General features: G+C 45.8%; 1 protein-coding gene across 1 annotated transcript in view; it reads right to left on the bottom strand.

Annotated features, from left to right (window-relative positions):
- Nucleotides 1–265: 265 nt before the first annotated feature.
- LOC147717797 (zinc finger and BTB domain-containing protein 12-like) overlaps nucleotides 266–20,470 on the bottom strand; it is a 71,188-nt gene continuing 50,983 nt past the window's right edge. The window contains exon 2 of the mRNA XM_086924580.1: nucleotides 266–13,803. Coding sequence (XP_086780706.1) covers nucleotides 12,396–13,754 — 1,359 coding nt within the window. The 5' untranslated portion in view covers nucleotides 13,755–13,803 and the 3' untranslated portion in view covers nucleotides 266–12,395. The remainder of the gene's footprint in view (nucleotides 13,804–20,470) is intronic.

Below are 20,470 nucleotides of genomic sequence, written 5' to 3'. Positions count from 1 at the left end.
GAGTGGCATGGAGTAGAGTGTTGTAAAGTGTCGTAGAGTGGAGTGTTGTAGAGAAGAGTGGTGTATAGTATCTTGGCGTGGCATATATATACAGTTTTACTGATAAAACAATACAGTCCACAAATGATGAAGTGCGGCAATGGCATCACTTGGTGTATTGATCTTATTAAAATATTTGATTCTACCACACTTCAGAATTACAAAAAAATGTGCTTCCTTAGTGCTTTCATAATTCTCATATATTCTGAAATATTTGCACAGTTAATTTGCAGACATTTACATTTTGTTGTGTGCTAGAAGAAATTAACATTGCACGGCCTTCCTCCAGCACACTCCCAGTACACAGCATGATTGTCACATAAATCCTGTCACTTTGAAGTCAGAGAAAGAAAAGTAAACGCCAAGCTCCCTCAGAAGACAGCGCATGCCATTTGCCCTTCAATGAACAAATGTGACAACAAACTTTAAAGGCCTGTTTACAGAAAGCGAGCACTTGTGTAAGAATACAGTAAATAGGCTATGCTCCATGGGAGGGACAAAAACATACTAGACAGCCTAAAACAAATAAAGCCTGCAAATAGAAAGTAAGTAAATGTGAGTTACCAACCACAAAGCCAATGGTAAGCAATGGACAGAAGGCATTCCCAGGGAAGAGTTCTGAATGTGTCCAAGAAGTCTTTGCAAACCAGACAGAGGTCTGCAGGCTTGAACCTGAAAACGGCATTTGCACTGGTTAAGGAATATTATGATTTTAACAATGCTTGGTTGAACAATAATTCTGCATATATGTTAACCTAACAGTGTGCAGGCACTTTTTTCATTTCATATTTATTTGGAGGAGTACAAATCAATACAAGGTCTGATCTTTGTACTGTAATAATTCTGTTACTGTGCTCAAGTATGTATAAACCACCAGATTATACCTTTCGGAGGAAACTAATTGAAAGCAGGACTCCATTTGTAGCCATAGATGGCATCAACCAATCGTTAGTGCACATTCAATAAAATCAAGTCACTGAATAAAACACAGGGAGACGACAAGCAGTAAAACAAGAACCTTTATCTAAATAGAACTCACAAAAATATATTAGCTATGTTTTAACTATCTCAAAGGGTGCAGGACAATCGTTCAAGGATCAAACAAATGGAAGAAGATATTAAACATTAGTGGGTGTGGAAATATCATGTAGTGCTGCTTTTGCTGGTCAAGTACGCAATACATCATCCAAATACCTTGTCATGGTGCATTCAAATGAGGGGCCAGATTAAGAAACGCAAAAATTTGTGAATGTGATTTTTTTAAGTACAAATTACCTCTTTACTCATGCTATCCCATGCCCAGTGGCTCTAGTTATAGATCACTCTGATACAGTCCAGGTTACAACAAGTTAAGCTATTGTTGATTAAACTGGCCAGTCTGCTTTTCTTCCTTCGCAAGGTGCTTTAATGCAGGTCCTACTCCTTGACAACCTCAGACATCTCAAGAGGTTTATGCACGGGGTTAGACTTGTGAAAGTCCAAATATCACTTCAAGTCCCTGCATCAGCTCACACATTAACAAGTCGATTGAATATACCTTCCTCTATGCTTCTCCCCGAGTTTCCTACCAGCCAATTGCACTGAGGAACTCAGTCACTTTACCTCAATGGGCTTTCATCAGCAAGAATTTCTCCACAAAGATGGGGGCACTTGAATATCTTCCTTAGCCTGGTAGAGTTCGTAAGCCTTACCGGAAATGTGATGCGCGGGAGGTTAAAATGAGAAAGTACGTTTCTGAGAAAGTCCACCATTAGGTGGTTCAATGTCTAGAACACTCAAAGACACTAGTAACTGCTATATGAAATACCAGGTGTGTTGCCTCAGGCTTCCAGACTCAGAACATAGTTGCGCCTGGAGCACTGGATTGCTCACCTGTTCCTGATTTGTGTACACTATCAACACAGTGATGCACCTTGGAAACAAACACACCATGGCATTTCCAAGCAAACAGGCACTGGATCAGGTATCCAGACTAGTAAAACTTCCTCATTTCAAAGCCAGACTAGATGTTCATTTTGATGTAAAAGCTGTAGAACTGATGAGCTTCCCACAATGCAGAAAGAACCTGGCCATTTATTTCCTCTCAGCAAGGGGTAAGAAAACTGCCTTCGCATTTTAAAGACTATTTTTCCATGTTATTTTTAAATAGGATACCCGGTAGTTGGAGGATTGAAGGCGAGCCCCCAATTTGTTTATGCCTACAAAAAGCAAAAATGTGAAGAGACATTTGAGGGCTGTATGTACGATGCTTTGGTTTGAACCTGCTTGTGGTTTTCACATGCTCGCTTTTGATTTTAATGTATTTTATGGTTTGGCTTAGTTTCACTGCAGCACTAAATTTAGTTTTTTAATGCAATTTTGTTTTGTATTCCCCATTAAGGTTTTCAAAGAAAGAACTTATGACAAGATATGACAGTTCCGTAAGAAGCTGAAGGCAGAATGTTCTTCATTTAGATCTACCAGAGATTACAAAATGCTTGACTTTAAAAAATTCTATGACAGATAAAAAGTTGAGGGGGGAAAAACAGTCCTCGGGTGGAGCCAAGCGGAATCACAGCTGATTCGTCTCAGAGCAGGTCTGGCAAGTACTTTATCTCGAATTCACTGCTGCCTTGTAAACATGGCCCAATCTGAAGCAGCGGTACTTGGAAGAGGTTTTCGAAATACACGCATCTTCTTGTAGTCACAAAGTACATGGCAAGATGGTGGTATTGGATGTTCTGAGGTAGCAGCGCTTCTTCTAAGGTGAGTGAACCCAAGCCCATATGAGGTTACTGTACAATTAAGTGTGTTGGGTAGACTGTCTGCCCTGTCTTAGAGCCACTAAAATGATCACATGCAACACAATCCGGGATGAGGCGGAGAACTTTGGCAAGGAGGTAGAGAAAATATTCCTTTGAAGAAGCTATCAAGTATAACTAACCTCTTCCCTCCCTCACTGTTAAACCCAAATCCCTCCATCCCCAGTGTACTTTGAATACCGGGGAACAGTTGTGATAGAAAACTGTTTCTGGTGCAGTCATAGTTCAAATCATATCATTTACTCCTGCAAACACCACAGTGATTAGTGTATAAGCTAATGCTTACCATTCACGTAAAGTCTAATGTAACTCAAGACATTAACCCTTCCAAGGAAAAAACAAGCAAATTATGTTTTTGAACAGGCCTGACTTCAATGGAGACAAGGCAGAACTTCTGATTGGTAATACCAAATAGTTGGGAGGGGTTCAAGTAAAACCAGAGATAATCTGGAGTCAAAGACAATTGTGTAATGACAAGCACAATCCACAATCAAATTATGGATCGGTGTGTCAATACTAAACTTAGATAGCAGTGCAGCCATACACAGGCTTTTTGTTTTCCATTTTCATTTAACATAAAACTTCCCAGAGAAACAGGATAGCGACCTTGACAGGTATTGGATACTGCAGTGTACATAACAGTGATGGATGGAATGCAAAGAATTAATCTCAGCCACTGGTAATCACTCCGACAGTACAAATCATCATTATTATGCACACCATACCATCTGTTTGGTGCCAGCCATATGCCAATCAGTCTTGACCCTGCTCCTATGGGAGCAGTCCAGCCCGAACTGCCAAGGCAAGTCCTTCTTGACCCGGAACGCAAGCAACCCAGGACCGGTTTCGCCCTTATTAGGGCTCATCAGCCAGATACAGCTTAGTTCTAGTGACACAGTGCGCATGGGGCCCATTTCTGGGCACACATGGCCCGCTTAGGGCAACACGCATTAGTATACAAAAAAGGGTACTGGAGGTACAGCACGTTTTCTAGGCCCAGTTTGAGAGCCTCGGTTTCAGAGCGATTTAATTGGAACTAATTCAGTGATGATTTAACAGTCACGGTTTAGGCAGCGAAACCTGGCCCGTGTGAGGCATGGTATTAATGACTGTATAAAGGTTTGACCTCACTCTATGAAATGCTAAAATTGATATTTGGCAACCATTTTTGCCCCACGCATCTATATACAAGCGATACATGAGGTTTCAAAGGGGAAGCACGTTCTTTTAGCAATTGAGAACACAAAATCTCAAAGTTGTATTTCTTACCCAGATGTAAGTTTTTTTCCTCTTAAATTGCTAACGAAGAGCAGGATTTACGAAAAGTATCATGATTTCTATCAGTGTTTAGCATTCTCAAAACCAAAGTTTGAAAAAGTCTTTGCATGAGGTCATCTTGGTTAAAGTCCTAGTGCATGTTGAGTAAACTGTGAAGTCAACGTAGCTGGCTCTCTGGGCCCCAGCGGGATATATGCCAGGGCATGTCAGAAATCATTGGTCTCCTCTAGATTGGAGCCGAGTGCACCACTAGAATGCTCTTACTAAGGAGGGACTGCCGACTGCCCGCAATACACCAGGAAGATCCACAAGTAAGCACTGACGGAAAAATTACTGACTTCGGTAACACCTTATCTGGTAGAGACATGATTTTTTTTCTTCTTTTCATTGAAGCTTTACGGAAACGAGGAGCAGGCCAGGAGACGCTAAGAGTCCCGGTAAAAAGTGGACCACCCTATCCATGATAATAACTGCGGACGGTGGGTCAACCATAGCTCCTGTGGTGTAAACGAACTAAATCCAGACAACAGCACTATTGAGGAGGAGAAGGTCCCCATGGGGGTTGCTATAAGTATTGTGACACCAATTACTACTGGATTTCTAGATATCAGGAACCTGAAAAATACGAGGGTGATCGTTTTTTGACCCCTCTTGTCGAGCATTCACTCGCCAATTTACTCCACATAGACATCTGCCTTATTTATAAGGAGAGATTGTTTCCTCCTTCTTCTCACCAAGAAAAGGATTAAATCTTGGGGAGATGTGTATTTATATTCTGTTAGCCTGAAGAAGGTGGGACACTATCAAATACCACAGAAACGCGTCGCTTCTGTGTCTAAGGAAAACCTTTGGTTTAAAAGGAAAATTGGAAACACAACCTCTGGCCTCAACAAAGGTGGCCCAGCTTGATAATTTGTAAAAAAAACTGAGTGCACAAAAATAATTTTTATACGTACAGTGTATGTGGTGCAAGAGAACTTTCATGGCATTGTGTCATTTTTTAAGTGGGTTAGGTTGTTGACTGGAGATTCAAATATTACACTGCAAAGTTTCTTCCCCATTTGTGTATTGATTTTTAATAGAATTAATTGAAATTGTTTTTTATGTTTTGCAATAAGATCTCTTAAGAGAAGTTTTTAATTAACGGATTCTAAAAAATATTATTTTTAAACAAAATAGTGAATCATAAATATTCATGATTTTTCTACAGTGTGTTCTTGAGTTCTAATTGGTGCTGTTGGCATGAGTGATGATTTGAAGAAGTATGTGTGTAACGTATGTACTAAAACAGAGACCAAAGGGATCATTGTTTTAAGAGACATGATCTAGCCAGATTCCTTACCTTTGAATTTCCCAGGCATCAGGCTGGATCAGGAAGACTTTCCCTCGAGCAATACCCTTCCACTGGTAGGTGGAGTCTGTCTGCCCTGCGTGACGTCAGTGACGTCCGCTCTGGAAGTGACATCTGCGTCGTCCACTCCGGAAGTGACGTCCGGGTCACCGATACAGGTGCCATCTCAGTACGCTGACGTCAGTTACTTTTCACAACTTTCCACGCCAGGAGCACGGAGCCATGAAGTGCACTGACTGTGGTGTGTTTAGAACAACTAGCACACTGACCTTAAAATCCTGTCCACAGTGCGGAGAGGATGGGCAGGTCGGTAAGCAATCTGTGGCTAGATCATGTCTCAACCAGATAAGGCGTTACTGAAAGTAAGCAACTTGCCCATCAGATAGAGACTTCTAGGCGCATATTCCTTGCCTTTGAATTGATAACCAAGCAATACCATCCCCAGAGATGGGACAAGGTTAAACCAGGAAGTCATGTTGTTACAGAACAGTCTGAAAGCCCGTCCCTTCTGACTTGACTGTCCAGGCAGTAGTGTTTGGTAAACGTGTGCAGGGATGCCCACATTGGTGACTGGCAAATGCAGAGGACTGGAACTCCACCTTGCAATGCCATGGTGGCAGCCTTAGCTCTGGTGGAATGAGCCCAGAAGCCTTCAGGAGGCCGTTTTTTGTCCAGAACATAGCACATTTTAATGCAGATGAAGACCCATTGCCAGATAGTCCTCTTCTGCGCTGCACGACTTTTCTTTGATCCAATGTACTCCGCGAAGAGTAGGTCATTTGGTCGTCCACCTGGAACGGTTTAGTTTGGTCAAGGTAGAACGGCAAACACCCTCCGCCTCCTACTTAAGACCTTCAAATGGATCTCCCTCGAACACAGAAAGACCGTCACTCACTCCCTGGTCACAAGCTGGCTCGACTACGGTAACGCACTCTATGCCGGAATAAACAAAACCCTCACCCGCAAGCTACGAACATCCAAAACGTCCCCGCAAGACTGGTCCTCAACCGGCCAAGACACTGCCACATGTCTCCCCATCGAAGCTAGAGTCACCTTCAAGATGCTCACAAGGCCCTCCACGACACCGGACCAGCATACCTGAGCTGCCAAATCAAATTCCAAGCAGCCCAAAGGACCCTACGATCAGCCCAGCTCTCCTACGCAGTGGTCCCCCGCACCAGAAAGACCAGATCGGGAGGCAGCTCCTTCTCCTTCCGCGCGGCCAGAGCCTGGAACGACCTTCCGCTCCACCTCAGACAGACAACATCGCTCCCAATCTTCGCAAGAAACCTCAAAACCAGGCTCTTCGACAGACCCCTCCTTGATGGACTGCAACCTGCAACTCCCCCACCCCTAGCACCTTGAGACCCTTACGGGTGAGTAGTCGCGCTTAACAAACACCTGATTGCCACTAAAAAGGCTGTTTTAATCGTAAGCAGCCAGAGGAGGCAGTTGTGCAGAGGTACGAACGGAGCACACATCAGGAAGTTGAGAACCAAATTAAAGTACCACTGAGGCATGATGAATGGGACAGGTGAGAACATACATACAAGTCCCCTAAGGAATATATTTAAATAAGGGATTTAAATAAAGAAGGTTGGACTGGCAGCCTCAAGAAGACAGACAAGGCCGAAAGGTACCTTTTAAGAGTGTCCAAAGCAAAGCCCTGCTGGGCAAAGGTCAAAATAAAAAGTAGAACTTGAGAGAGGGAAGTAGAAAGAGAATCAATAAACCTTCCTGTACAATATTTTACTAATTTGTTCCACGGCCAGGCATAAACGGTCTTGGTGTAGGGCTGTCCAAATAACTTTGCAAACTTTGGGAGGAAGAAGGAATGCTATCAACTGACGCTGCTCATTCTCCACACAAGAAGGCGTAGAGTTGCTCTGCTGTTGTGACAGAAGATCCTTCCGAAGGTGCATTGTGATCTGAGGATCGCTGCTCAATTGGAGAAGCTTAGGGCTCTCTGTTCCCAGTCCGGGCCACAAGAATGACTTGGGCCTGGTCGCTCCTGATCTTCTTGAGCATTCTGGGCAGGAGTGGTATAAAACGAAAAGCGTCTCTGAGTGTCAGCTGCATGAAAACTCTAACGCACAAAACTGCTGACATTGAGCGTTCTTGGTGGGGGCAAACAGACCTTTCCAAGGTTCTCCCCACTGCTAAAAGAGACCTTTCGCAAACTCCAGATGGATACCCCACTTGTGAGCCGATAGGCATCGACGGCTGAGTTCATCTGCCCTGGCGTTCAGAGAAACTGTCTGGTGTTAAACCACCAGGGATATGCCCTGCTGTTTCAGCCATGTTTAGAGACATACGGCCTCTTGACAAAGGGTTCAAGACCCTACCCTGCCCTGTTTGTTGCAGTATCAAATGGTGAACATCAAAGGGGCGCTGGTAAGACCAAAGGGAAGCACTGTGAACTACCAGTGCTCCTAGCCTACTGTGAACTGCAGGTAACACCGAGGAGCAGGCAGGACGTGAATGCGAAAATAGGTGTCCTGCAAGTACAATGCTACCATCCAGTCTCCGGGATTTAGGGCAAACGATACCTGAGCCAGAGTGAGCATCTTGAACTTTTACTTTCAGAGGACGTGGTTGAGGGCTCGCAGATCTAGGATAGGATGAAGGCCCTTGTCCTTTTTCTGGACCAGAAAGTTGCAGGAATAGCAACCAGAGCCTACTTTTGGCACCGGAACCCGCTCTATGGCTCCTTTAGCCAAGAGAATCCTAACTTCTTCCTGAAGCAAGTGCAGGTGGTCCTCCGTCAGTCAGTTGTAAGATGGAGGCATGGAGGCAGGGGTAGCTTCGAAGGGGAGGGAGTAATCCCATCGGACTCTCTGAAGAACCCACCTGTCCGGCGTGATGTTTTGCCAGTAGTGGAGGTGATAGCTTATTCTGGCACGAACTGGCCGCCCATGATCTTGAAGGGCCAGACTAGCAAGGTTTAGATGCTGCAGGGGGAAGAGTGGACTGACCTGAACTCTGACCACCTGACCCACGAGGTTGAAAGGAGCCGTGCCCACGGCCACGCCGATGTTGCTAAACTTGCGAAGTCTCATGGCTGGCGAAGCTGAAAGCCCCTTTCATGGCCACGACAGAGGCGAAAGGCAGACAGATGGCTTTGAGAGGCCCAAGGACTTGGCCATAGCGCGTGAGTCCTTAAAGAGCACCAGGGCCATGTCTGCCTTATCTCACAAGACACGGGTGCCATCAAAGGGCATGTCCATAAGGGAAGCCTTGACATCCAGAGAAAAGCGAGTTGTGGCATCGAATAGCCATTGTCGATGACATCGCTCTTCCCAGCCCATAACAAATGATGAACTTTGCCGCATCTCTCCCTTATGATACTGCTTGGGAGAGAATGGCCCGGGCCTCCTGTGGCAGCAGATGTGCAACCGTTTCCCACAAGGAATGAGAGTATTGGCCCAATAGGCATGCAGTGTTCATCGACCGCAATGCAAGACTGGCAGAATAAAAAAATGTCGTGCCCTAAATATTCAGCCTCTTCGATTCGGTATTCGAGGGTACGGAAGGAAGCGCACCTTGTGAGGTAGAGGTTCCTAGAAGGACATCAGTCAAGGCCTTGTTGAAAGGCAAGAGGGGTTCCAAGGAGGAGACACCCGGCTGCAAGATCTCTGTCAAGATGTTCTTCTTGACTTCCACCAAAGGGAGCTGAAGGTCAGGACCTCAGCTACCCATCTCACCACCATAGCATATCAAGCTCCCTACACTTTATCAACGGTATGGGGAGAGAGCAGGCCAGATTCTGGAGAGTGTCACAGCGCTGAACGTAGGACAGCCTGCCAGCTGCAAAATAAATTATTGTCTTAGTCAGTTATTTCAAGCAGCCAGGTTTTATACTTTTACCTGAAAACAGGAAGCTCTGAGATGGCACATAGTTCCCTAGGGAATTTAATCCATACCTTTTAACCAAGAAATGAGAACAATCTCCCCCCAGTTCTGGCGAATTTTCGGAATCCTGGCTCAATAGCTGTGAGACGTGTACAGGTCTCTTGGGGGCTGGGGGGGGGTTGGATTCATATATATCCTCCAACTAAGATACACAGCTCCCTTCTCGTGGAGGGCTTTATGTGCCACGATCAATGTCTTAAAAAGAATACTCTTGAGGATTATTCTGACTGCCGAATTCTGGACTACCTGTAAATGAATGAGAAGAGAGTCTGGGAGGCCTAAATAGAGAGTTTCTATTGACAGAAAAGGAAAGCATTTTTAAAGAGAGCGTAGGATCCCGAAACCGGATCCCACCAATATCTGAAATTGAAGGATCCCGAAACCGGATCCCACCAATATCTGAAATTGAATTTGGAAAGACAGGGCATTGTCAATTTTAATTCCCAAGTTTTTCCCCAGATTCTGTTGTGTACCTGGGGGAGGAGTGTCTTGCAGCCACCAAGTCTTCCACACCACTCCATTTTGTGCTCAGGCTGGTCTTGTAAATGGCCCAGTGACCCCTTCCAATCTCCTCCATCCCTAACCGTTCAAAATAAGGTTCAGCAACCAACCTAAGACCCAATGGAGCCCGCTGCGCCGATCCAGCTCCGGGTTGGAGGGGATAAGAGGGAGCTGGTGCCACCAGGGGGCTGCAGTGGCGCAGGGAGTCTCGTGCAGGGACTGGTGCTGGGGAAGGTCTCAGAGTCACGGCCGGCGCTGGTCTGTAACCACCACCAGATCCATTAGAGGACATCGGCGCCGGAGCTGCCAGCACAGAACCCGATGGAGCCTCCAGGGCTTGAAGGGCCACCGGGAGGGGCAGGTCGCCCAAATATGAGACACATGGCGTCCTAGAATTCTTCAAGTTTAGTTGGGGTCGCTTCAGGTCCTGGAAAGGCAGCCAAGCACAGAGCCGACCAAGTTGCAGGTTCTGCAGAATGAGGCCTAGAGCGTTGAGATTCCTCTGTCACGTGGCCTGGTGGATGGGGAGAAGTTGAAGCATGCTTTGGCTTCCGGTTTCTTATGCCTCTTACCTGACCGACCCGACAACTTCAAGTGGGAGGACAAGGACTAAGGAATCCCGGAGCGTTACTTGGACTTTTCGATCGAGAACGAGAACTCCAGGGACAAATGGCGTGGTGCAGAGCACCGTGCCGCAAGCAGCTTTAGGGACTGCTCCCTCCAAGCTTTCAGAGGCATGGCCCAGCAGTCTGAGCAGGACTTAGAGTTGTGGTCCCGCTCCAGGAACCAGAGACAAATTAAGTGTGGATCCGTCACTGACAAGGCGCGATGGCAGGCATCGCACGGTTTGAATCCAGAAGTCTTCTTTGACATGTTTATAAAAACCTACATACCAGAAATTGTCAACAAAACGTCGAAAAAAGCCTGTCAAAAAGTGACAGAGGTTAATTCTTTTTATGGATCTGCGTTGGCTGGCACAGAAAGAAAAGAACGGATATCAGCGCGCCTACATAAGTGACGCAGATATCACTTCCGGCGTGTATGACATCACTGACGTCACAGGGAGCTGACATACGCCACCTATCGGCGTGCAAGGGTATTGCTTAAGGAAAAGTCTTCCGGATTCAGCCTGATGTCTGGAAAATAAAAAGGGAAGGAATCTGTGGCTAGACGGCTCTATCAGATCAATAAAGGTTTGCAATATTTGAACAGTAAAAAGGCAGGCTCTGTTTTAAAAAACTAATATGACATTTCAGGCACAGAAAATGTTTGTTTTGAAGAAGAGAAATATCAGATTCTTGTTATCGGATTCCACTGTACCTGTTATTTTACTGGGATCCTAAAGTGTGTTTTCTACTAGAAGGTACTGCCACCATTCAAAGTGGAGACTACCAGTGGCAGAGAGAAATCTACACCACTTCAACAGTAAAACTTTTTTTTTTAATTGAACATTAGTAGTATTTTAAGCTAATCTCAAACCAGTTCAATAGGGGACAACAAATCTGCCACAGAGGAATCTACTGTGCGATTTCTTTGCTGAAGCGAAATGCTGGCTATCACTCTCCAAGAATAAAGGACATGAAATTTAGTTCTGAAAATCCAGCCAGGCAGTTATCTGTCTGTGTAAATATGTATTTATTGTGTAAGCCATTATTAGTTCATTATGTTTTATACTATTTCACCAAAACCTTACATCTATACCTTCAGCCACTGGAGAAGTCACTCTATTTTTAGAAGTGGAAGAGGTAAATACCTAGGGTAGTCGAACCATTATTAGGCTACGTCCCTTGGCTTGGCAGCCATCCAAGGGACGTGGCTAGCCTTGTTGTGTGCCACAAAGACACTGAATGAATAAATTTCAATGGAAGATATGGTGACATTTCAGTATACATATAGCTGATCGCTGCTCTAAATCCCCACAATTCCAGAAGTATTCTTTCACCCAGCACTGCTTTCAAAAGTAATGGTTTGTGATGGTAAAATGACTGGGGATCTGTAGGACTGAATTTCCCATATGAGAAGCCATCATTGTGAGTTTGTGTCACAGACACCAAGTGTGCTGAGAGTCTGGAAGGGAAACCTTTTAAACAATCAGGCGACTAGCACTGCTGTTCCCGTGTGCATTCTGATAAGCATTACGTTACTTGCTGGGTGAATCCTATACCCTGTGTAAGTGTGGTTCCAATAGGTGGAAGGGAAGGTTTCTACCTCTTGCCAAACACCTCTACCTACATATATCATCTGTGTGTAATGCTATCGCACATAATACAGCCTTCGGGCAAATGTAAGACTGAATTTCCCACATGAGAAGCCCACAGTATTTTGAGACAATTCATCCAGTCAGTTCTGCACATCATACACCGCATTCAGCTACTTTTAGATTTAGATCTTAGTAAATCAGTGTCCAAAAATGTGCTGCATCCAAAGGAATCTACATGGCTTTTTCAGTCCAGGTTACTTTGTAAGAACACTTGAGCATCTGCTGTATGCTCTCTGGCCACATCCTGAGCAACCTACCCTACCATCATCTTCATCTCAGCCATGCTGGCCTCCATGACGTTCTCAGCAGTGGTCTTGCCATGCTGCTCCTTTAGGTGGCGCCTGATAGCCGGTTTGTGGGCAAAGCGGACATTACAGTAGGAGCAGTGGTAGGGTCGCTCTCCGCTATGTAGGTTCATATGATCGTGCAGCGTGGACTTCTGGGTGAAGCACTTGCCGCAGATGCCACACGTGTGCGATTTCAGGCCTCGGTGGATGTTCATGTGCCTGTTGAGGTTGCTGCTGTGGTTGAACTGCTTGCCACAGCGGGGGCACATGAAGATGAAGTGCTGTGCCCTCATGTGAAAGACCAGTTTCTCCACCCCTTGAAAGGCCTCGTCACATTTGGGGCACTTCAAGTTCCTCAGAGGGTTCCTGACCCTCAGAAAGTTCTTCACGGTTTCATTGCTTGGCCCATATGGGACACCAGAGAGGCCGCTGATGCTGCTCCCACACTCGCCACTGCTGGCAGCTGCTTCTCTCTCCTCGTGCAAGCTGCTCGGGATGATCAGGAGCCCCTCGCCTTCTGTGTTTTCCGAGAAGCTGTAGCAGGCCTTTACCACTCCAGGATGGCTCCTCTCCAGCTCCATGGTGGAATTGACCTGTGCCTCCTCCTGCTCCGCAGCCTCTTCACCATCAGTGACCCAGTCACAGACCTGTTGCAGGTGCTTTTCACGCTGAGACATATCCATGGCGTTCTCCACTTGCACAATGCAGAGATCTGAAACAGAGTCATCCTCCTGGTCATCATAGTTGTCATCTTCCTCTTCCTCCTCGCTTGTTTCTATCTTTAACCCAAGGTCTTTGCCGCTGGACATTCCAACTCTGCTGTGGGCCTGATTAGAAGTCTTTGGAGCTTGTTCCAGTTCCTTAAAGTGTCCGCTGCCCGTGCCTTTAGCACGAGCCATCCGTGCTGCCCCTGCTATCTCTTCCTTCAAGCTGATATTGGGCTCTATGTATTGGTGCAGAGCATTGCGACACTTCTCCACCACGTGGTCCATCTGCAGATAACTCGCTGCAATCAGGTAATTGACAATTTCAGGCAGCACAAACTCGAGCGTACCTGTGTAGCAGGAAAGCAGCAAGTTGGTTATGATCTTGGCATTGTGCATGAGTGAGACCTGGAGTTCAGAGGTCGGGTTGAGGAGAAACTGATCACGCAGGAAGGGAGAGCAAGCTGCCAAGATAACCTTGTGGCCTCGAAACTTGAGACTGTCCCCCACAATGGTGACATCACAGAAGCGCTCTTCTGACCGGAGCTGGTTCATGTTGCGCAGGGTGGCTGCTTCATGGCCTGGAAGCTGAAACCGCAAGATCTCTATGCCGCACGCCATTTTGCAGCGGCTCTCCTTGTGTTGCCAAGACGTTGCTAACTTCAAAATCCTGGAAAGAAAGTAAAAAAAGAAAAAAAAGAAAGGAGGAGTTAATGTGATGGAGCAAAAGGTGACGTGGATATAGACTCCAAGAATAAGATTTAGAGTAGAAAAAGTCAACATAACAATTGTACTTCAATCTATTCAATCTATCAGTGGTTCATCTCAAAGTCTAGCTATTGGGCGACATGTGGAAGCCCGTAGCCCACCAAAGGCTGTCCAAAATGTATTTTCCAATAAGCAGGTCAGGTCATTGAAATCACATTGCATAAGACGTACTGCTTCATGTGGGGCCTTGCAGCACTACTGTTGGGAGTTCCAATTTCATTAGTACTATTAATATACATCAGCTGATTTACTTAATATTAGGATCCTATCATAATTGCAATACAAATCTATTTGACATGAATCAAAAATAATACCCTCCCTTTTTGTATGAATTTCCTTTGTTTATCAAAGTCTCTTCTTGCATTCTCTATACAAGCCCTGTGCATAGTAATCCACAGAATGAATTTATGACCTATTTCTGTAGCTGTTAGTAGGTGGTTTAGACATGTGATTGCTCTAACTTTCTGTAAACTTAGATTTTAAGTTTTAGTACATCAGAGCGCAGTTGCAGTGGGTGAGCAGATGGCTGAAGGGAATACGATGTGAAGAAATGGGGTATTTTGGTGAATGGTGTCATAAGGGAGCCATCTTTGCGCTCCTGCTGGGCTTGCATTCTTGGCTGATCCAGATGCCCAAATTGTTTCTTATAGCAATGCGCTCTTGGAGAAAGTTAGTGAAAGTTAGTGAGGAAAATGGAGCCCTGGCTCTTCCACTGGTGGCTCTTTTCATGACTGGGGGAGGATGCATAGCACCACGAATGAAAAAGAAGTGGACTAGGGCAGGCATATTTACAGTTAGTGACTGCTATGAAAAAGGAGCAATGAAGGGATTGCAGACACAGACTAAAGACACAGGACTACCAAACTCCCAGTGTCTCACTTATGGGCCTCTCACCTGTGCAATGCATCGTTTTTGGGCTAAAGGCCAACTAGAACCACAGACACATGAAGTCCTGCAGATTCCCTCAACTTATGGGGTGGTCATGTGACTGTATAAATCAACACTTTCCATGACGAAACCTGATCTTGCACTTGGGAAGCAGACGCTGGACGAGAATTTTGGCATAAAGAGTTAGGGTCTTCAAACACACACATAATATATCTTTAAATACAAGATTTATGTACATAAATTGAATTATCTCCATAAGAGCTACCTTAAGCCACACAGACTAAACATTATTACTGGGATGACAACAAAGGCATGCATTAATGACGGAAAGGGGACTGACACACAGGTGTGGACACAGAAAAGCTGAGGAACGTTGTCCTCAAATTTACGTCTTCAGGGAAAGGTTGACATGGAATACCTGATGCACGCGGCATGTACAAAGGGGCTATCAGGGTAGAAGCAAGAAAGAGACAGACAAAAGCGTAGGCCAGTCATATCCAGGCCCTATGCAATGGTATAAGGCAGTGGCACAACCTCAGCCTAACCCTATTTACACCAAAAAAAGATGATGGAGGGAATACTTGAAATGATCTCAACCACTGATGATTGCTCAGGGACACATTCAGACCATTGTTTGTCACCCACGGTCTCATTCAAAATAGACCAACCGTATGCAAATTAGTCTAGCTCTTGCTCCAAAAGAACAACCTAGCCCCAAATGCTAGGCTATGTCGCCTCCAATCGGGAACACAAGTAACCCCAGACCGGTTTCAACCTCCTTAGGTCTCATCAGGGAGGTATAGCTTGAGCATTAAGAAGTGAGCCGGGAATACCAACTGCAGTGATGTATGACCGAACCACTCATGCCTTTACCAAACATGCCTTTTACCATGCATGCCTTACTTACCATGACTATGACTTTACCACGAAAATGCGTTTTACAGGTAAGTATAAAACACTTTGTATACTTTGTATGTGTGTGTGTGTGCATATATATACACACACATACACCTAAAAAGGGTTCATACTTACCTGTGAAATACTTACATTATCATAGTTTATCGTAGTAAAGGCATGAATGGAAAAGGCATATGCCGGGTAAAAAAAATTAACAGGTAACTATAAACTATATCATAGTTTTTCGTTGTAAAGGCATGAATGGAAAAGGCATATGCCGGGTAAAAAAATTAACAGGTAAGTGTAAACTATATATATAATGCTCCGCTGCTACTGAAAGCTGAAAGGACCAGCACTCATGTTATTTTCAAATCCAACTAGGATTTATTTGTCCAAACAAAATAAACAAACAGACGCGTTTCAGACGTAGCTTTCGTCAGTATATATATATATATATGTATATATATATATATATATATATATATATATATATATATATATATATATATATATATATATATATATATATATATATTGCAACAAATGCCACTTAACTGCTGAACCCTTTTCATGACGGGTGCATCCTTCGCGCAAGTGGCATGCACGCAAATTTATACCAAACAAGGAGTCCCTCTTCTAGGAACACACAGGAGCACTCAAGGGTTCTGCAATCCTTTCTTTTATTTCACCCAGCATGACGCGTTTCGTCTTACATGACTTTCTCAAATGCTGCTTAGTGATCAAGAAGGTTTCTGGAAGTTCGATGTTTAAAAAGGCAGATGGGCTCCTTCTGTACAGCGTTTCAGCAAGGAAGGACTAAGTATCCGAGCCTGTCCCACCTGGTGTACTTGGCTGCCATCTTGGAGTAGGTATCCCTTATCGTAACATTCTATGATGGTATATTTCTTCCCATTTAGATATTATTTCAAATGAACTTGCATTTAGTAATGGGAACTGGGTCCATAACTCGTTGATAGCACTGTTTCGCTGTGCGTTTAAAAACGGAGCCTCGGTGCTTTGTTGCAGCCTTGTCTGTCAGCCGTGTACTTGCCATTACATGTCTTCTATTCCTGAGAGCGCCGATTTTGTAATCTCCGTTCTTCATGTCGTCATGATCAAACCCAGTGTTTGGCAGGTTTATCAGCCTGGCCACGGCGGTTCCTGCAGTTCACAATTCAATGTTCCAACAAATGCTACTAACTGCTGAACCCTTTTCATAACGGGTGCCTCCTTCGCGCAAATGGCATGAGTGAGTGAGTAAGAATTTATAAAGCGCAACTTTGCCCATGGGTATCAAGGCGCTGAGGATGGTACTAGCTGTATGGAGGGATAAAGGAGTGCGCCAGCTATGGGTAGGCCTCCCCGAAGAGCCAGGTCTTCAATGCCTTTCGGAAGAGAGGATAGGAGGTTTGTCCTTTAAGCTCAGCCGGAAGTATGTTCCAGATCCTGGGGGCGAGGGAGAAAAAGGCCCTCCCGCACCACCTGGCTTTGGTGACTCGTGGCACAGAAAGAAGATTTTTATATGCTGAACGAAGTGCCCTGCCGGGGGTATAGAGGGAAACAAGGGGTCTGATGTCTTCAGCACCGGATCCATACAGGGCCCGGTGGGTGAGACACAGGACCTTAAACTCTATCCTGGCCTGCATGGGGAGCCAATGCAGATTCTTTCTAATGGAGGAGCCTGATGAGAGCCTCGGGCATCAGCAACGAACCTGGCTGCTGCATTTTGCACTATGTGAAGGCGGTGGACTAGTTGTTTGTTGATTCCTAGGTATAGTGCATTGCAGTAATCTAGCCTTGAGGATATGAGGGCCACAGTGACCTGTTTTCGGGCCTCGATGGAAAGATAGTGTACAATTTTCCTCAAGATTCTTAAGACCCCACAACAGGTTGAGGCAGTCCTGCTGACTTGTTTGTCGAAGAAGAGCTTGGTGTAAAAAATTACACCCAGGTTGCGGGCAGACTGTGAGGGCCTGGGGCATGCTCCAAGAGCAGAAGGCCACCACTCCATCGACCAGATCTCATCCTTGCCTCCGAAGATAAGGACCTCCGTTTTCTCCCCATTTAATTTGAGGAAGTTCCTTATCATCCAGCCCGCCACTGCTTCCATACAGTTCCTGAAATTTTGGGCCGTGATGTCTACAGATTGCGAGAGGGAGACCATAATCTGGGTGTCGTCTGCATAAGATAGGACTTCCAGCCCAAATGATCTCACAAGCCTGGCAAGCGGTGCCACATAGATATTAAAGAGCGTGGGGCTCAGGGACGAACCATGAGGCACCCCACACTGCACAGGCTTGACTGGGGAGAGAAAATCCCCCAGCTTGACCCTCTGTTCACGGTGTTCAAGGAAGGATGTCAGGAGGCTAAGCGCTGGTCCGTCCACTCCTATCTCCCTAAGGCGCTTGGCCAGGATGGAAAGGGACAGGGTATCAAAAGCAGCTGTAAGGTCGAGCAGGACCAGAAGGGTGGTCTGGCCACTGTCGACCTTAGCGCGGATGTTGTTTGTGACCACTGTCAGGGCGGACTCAGTGCTATGTGCCCTCCGAAAACCGTGCTGAGAGGAGTCCAATAGGCTGGAATTGTCCAGGAAGGCACTCAGGTGGTTGTTTAGATAGCCTCTAGCATTTTCGAGGGGGCTGGGAGTAAGGAAATTGGGCGAAAGTTCTTTAAAATCGCCGGGTCCAAAGTGGCCTTCTTAAGGAGGGGCTTAACTATGGCCATTTTCCACGCTGTCGGGAAGACGCCTTCGTGGATTGCCAGATTGATTACCTCCAAGAGTGGAGGAAGTAAAACTTCCCTGCACTCTTTGAGAGTTTTCAAAGGACAGGGATCAATAGGAGAGCCGGATTTAAGTTTGTCCAGGTGCAGATTCAGTTGCACCAGTGTGAGCGGAGGGAAGTTAGTGAGATCGCAACCCAGAGCCCTCACCGAAACTTCTTCCAAGGGGGGTGCTACTGAAGCAGGAGAGGCCCCTGGGTCTAGATTAAGGGCTTCTAGGCCTGAATAAATGTCAGTTATCTTAACATGGAAGAAGGTTGAAATCTGATCACAGAGTTCCTGTGTTGCTATTATGGGGTCGGGTGATTGAAGGACAGCCAGGGAATCAACAATTTTAAACAGTTCCCTGGGAGAGCTGAGGGAGGCAGTCAAATTGGTGAAGTGTTTTTTCTTTTCCGCCAACACCGCGGCTTTATAGTCCCTAAGTAAGCTTTTATGTTTATCTTTTTCGTGTGGGTCAAAGTGTGATCTCCAGAGCCTCTCTTGCTTCCTGCAACCCTGCCGTAGCAGCCTAAGGGTGTCTGAGTACCAGGGAGCTGAGGGTCGCTTTCTAGCGGAATAGTGCTGCTTGATCGGGGCCAGGATATCCACGGCCCTTGAGATAGAATTAAAGAGATCAAGAGCAGCAGTATCAGTATCTCTAGCTAAGGTGGACATAAGACTAGCCATCAGAGGGGCTAAAGTCTCGTTGTTTGAACCCCTAAAATTCCTTTTTAATTCCCACTTACTGGGATCTGCTAAGGATATAACAGGATGGGGGGGTGTAAAATTAAGTGGGACGACCAGATGATCTGACCAGGACAGGGGGAGGGGAAGCCCTAACCCTACCCTGGGGTCGTTGGTTTCAAATGAACTTCCATTTAGTAATGGGAACTGATCCATAACTCGTTGATAGCACTGTATATATATATGAATTCAGTTCGTATCTTCCTTCAACCACTTCCATTCACCTCCAACTTAAAATAGGAAACGGGGAACTTGCGGCGGCTGAACCACATTTTACATGAGGTGCGGGATCGGGAGGAACACTTAGTATTAGTATCCATTGACCTCGCCAAGGTGTTCGTTACGGTGGACTGGGGATACCTGCTTGAGGTCCTACTCGCTGTAGGGTTAGGTCCCAACTTTTGTCGCTGGTTTTGCATCTTATATACGGCTAGGGTAAAACTATGGGGTGCGAGATCAGAGGAATGGCAATTGGGAAGGGGCACACGTCAGGGGTGTCCTCTTTCACCCTTCTGTTTGCCCTGGCCATAGAGCCCTTTGCAGTTCAGGTCTAGGCTAGTATGGAAGACTGGGGAATTAGAGTAGGGAACACGAGTTATGTTGTTTCCCTATATGCTGACGATGCTCTGTTCTACTTTGCTTCTCCTCGGGAAGCCATGCCGGTACTGTTGCACCAGCTAGATCGGTTTGGAGAGGTCTCAGGACTTCGACTTAATCATAGTAAGTCCCTGATCTTCCCACTGGTGGGGCTGGCCTCAGTGCCCCCAGAGGATCTCCCAGACCTTGGGTTGCGCTGGGAGTGGAAAGGGTTCTGCTACCTTGGGATACAGGTGGCGCCGACAGACACAGAGGCAATGGCCCAGAATGTAGACCGCATAATTGCTTCATTACAGCAGTCAGTGTCATTTTGGAATACCCTGCCACTTTCATTGATGGGCAGGTTGGCCACCTCTAAGATGGTGATGCTTCCTAGGACACTAAGTTCTTCAGAACTCATTATGTCCGTTGTCGCCACGAGTTTTTAAAACTCCTAACACCTTACTTACGTCTCTGCTTTGGGCGGGCCGGTGCATTAGGGTAACGCTCAACACTATTGTTCGTAGTTATGAAGATGGTGGTCTGGAGGCTCCACGCTTCGACTTGTACTATTACGCGGCACAGATACAACCTGCGGCGCGTTGGTTTTCAGACACGGACAATTGGGAGAAACACTTCCTCTCTGGCAGGGTAGACACTCAGGAGCTAATAGAAGCACTGAGGCAGGGCAGGGGGTCAGA

The sequence above is a fragment of the Lissotriton vulgaris genome, chromosome 5, assembly GCF_964263255.1.
Source record: "Lissotriton vulgaris chromosome 5, aLisVul1.2, whole genome shotgun sequence".
Classification (NCBI taxonomy): Eukaryota; Metazoa; Chordata; class Amphibia; order Caudata; family Salamandridae; genus Lissotriton; species Lissotriton vulgaris.
The sequence above is the reverse complement of the archived record's forward strand: the minus strand, read 5'-3'. Positions and strand labels throughout refer to the sequence as shown.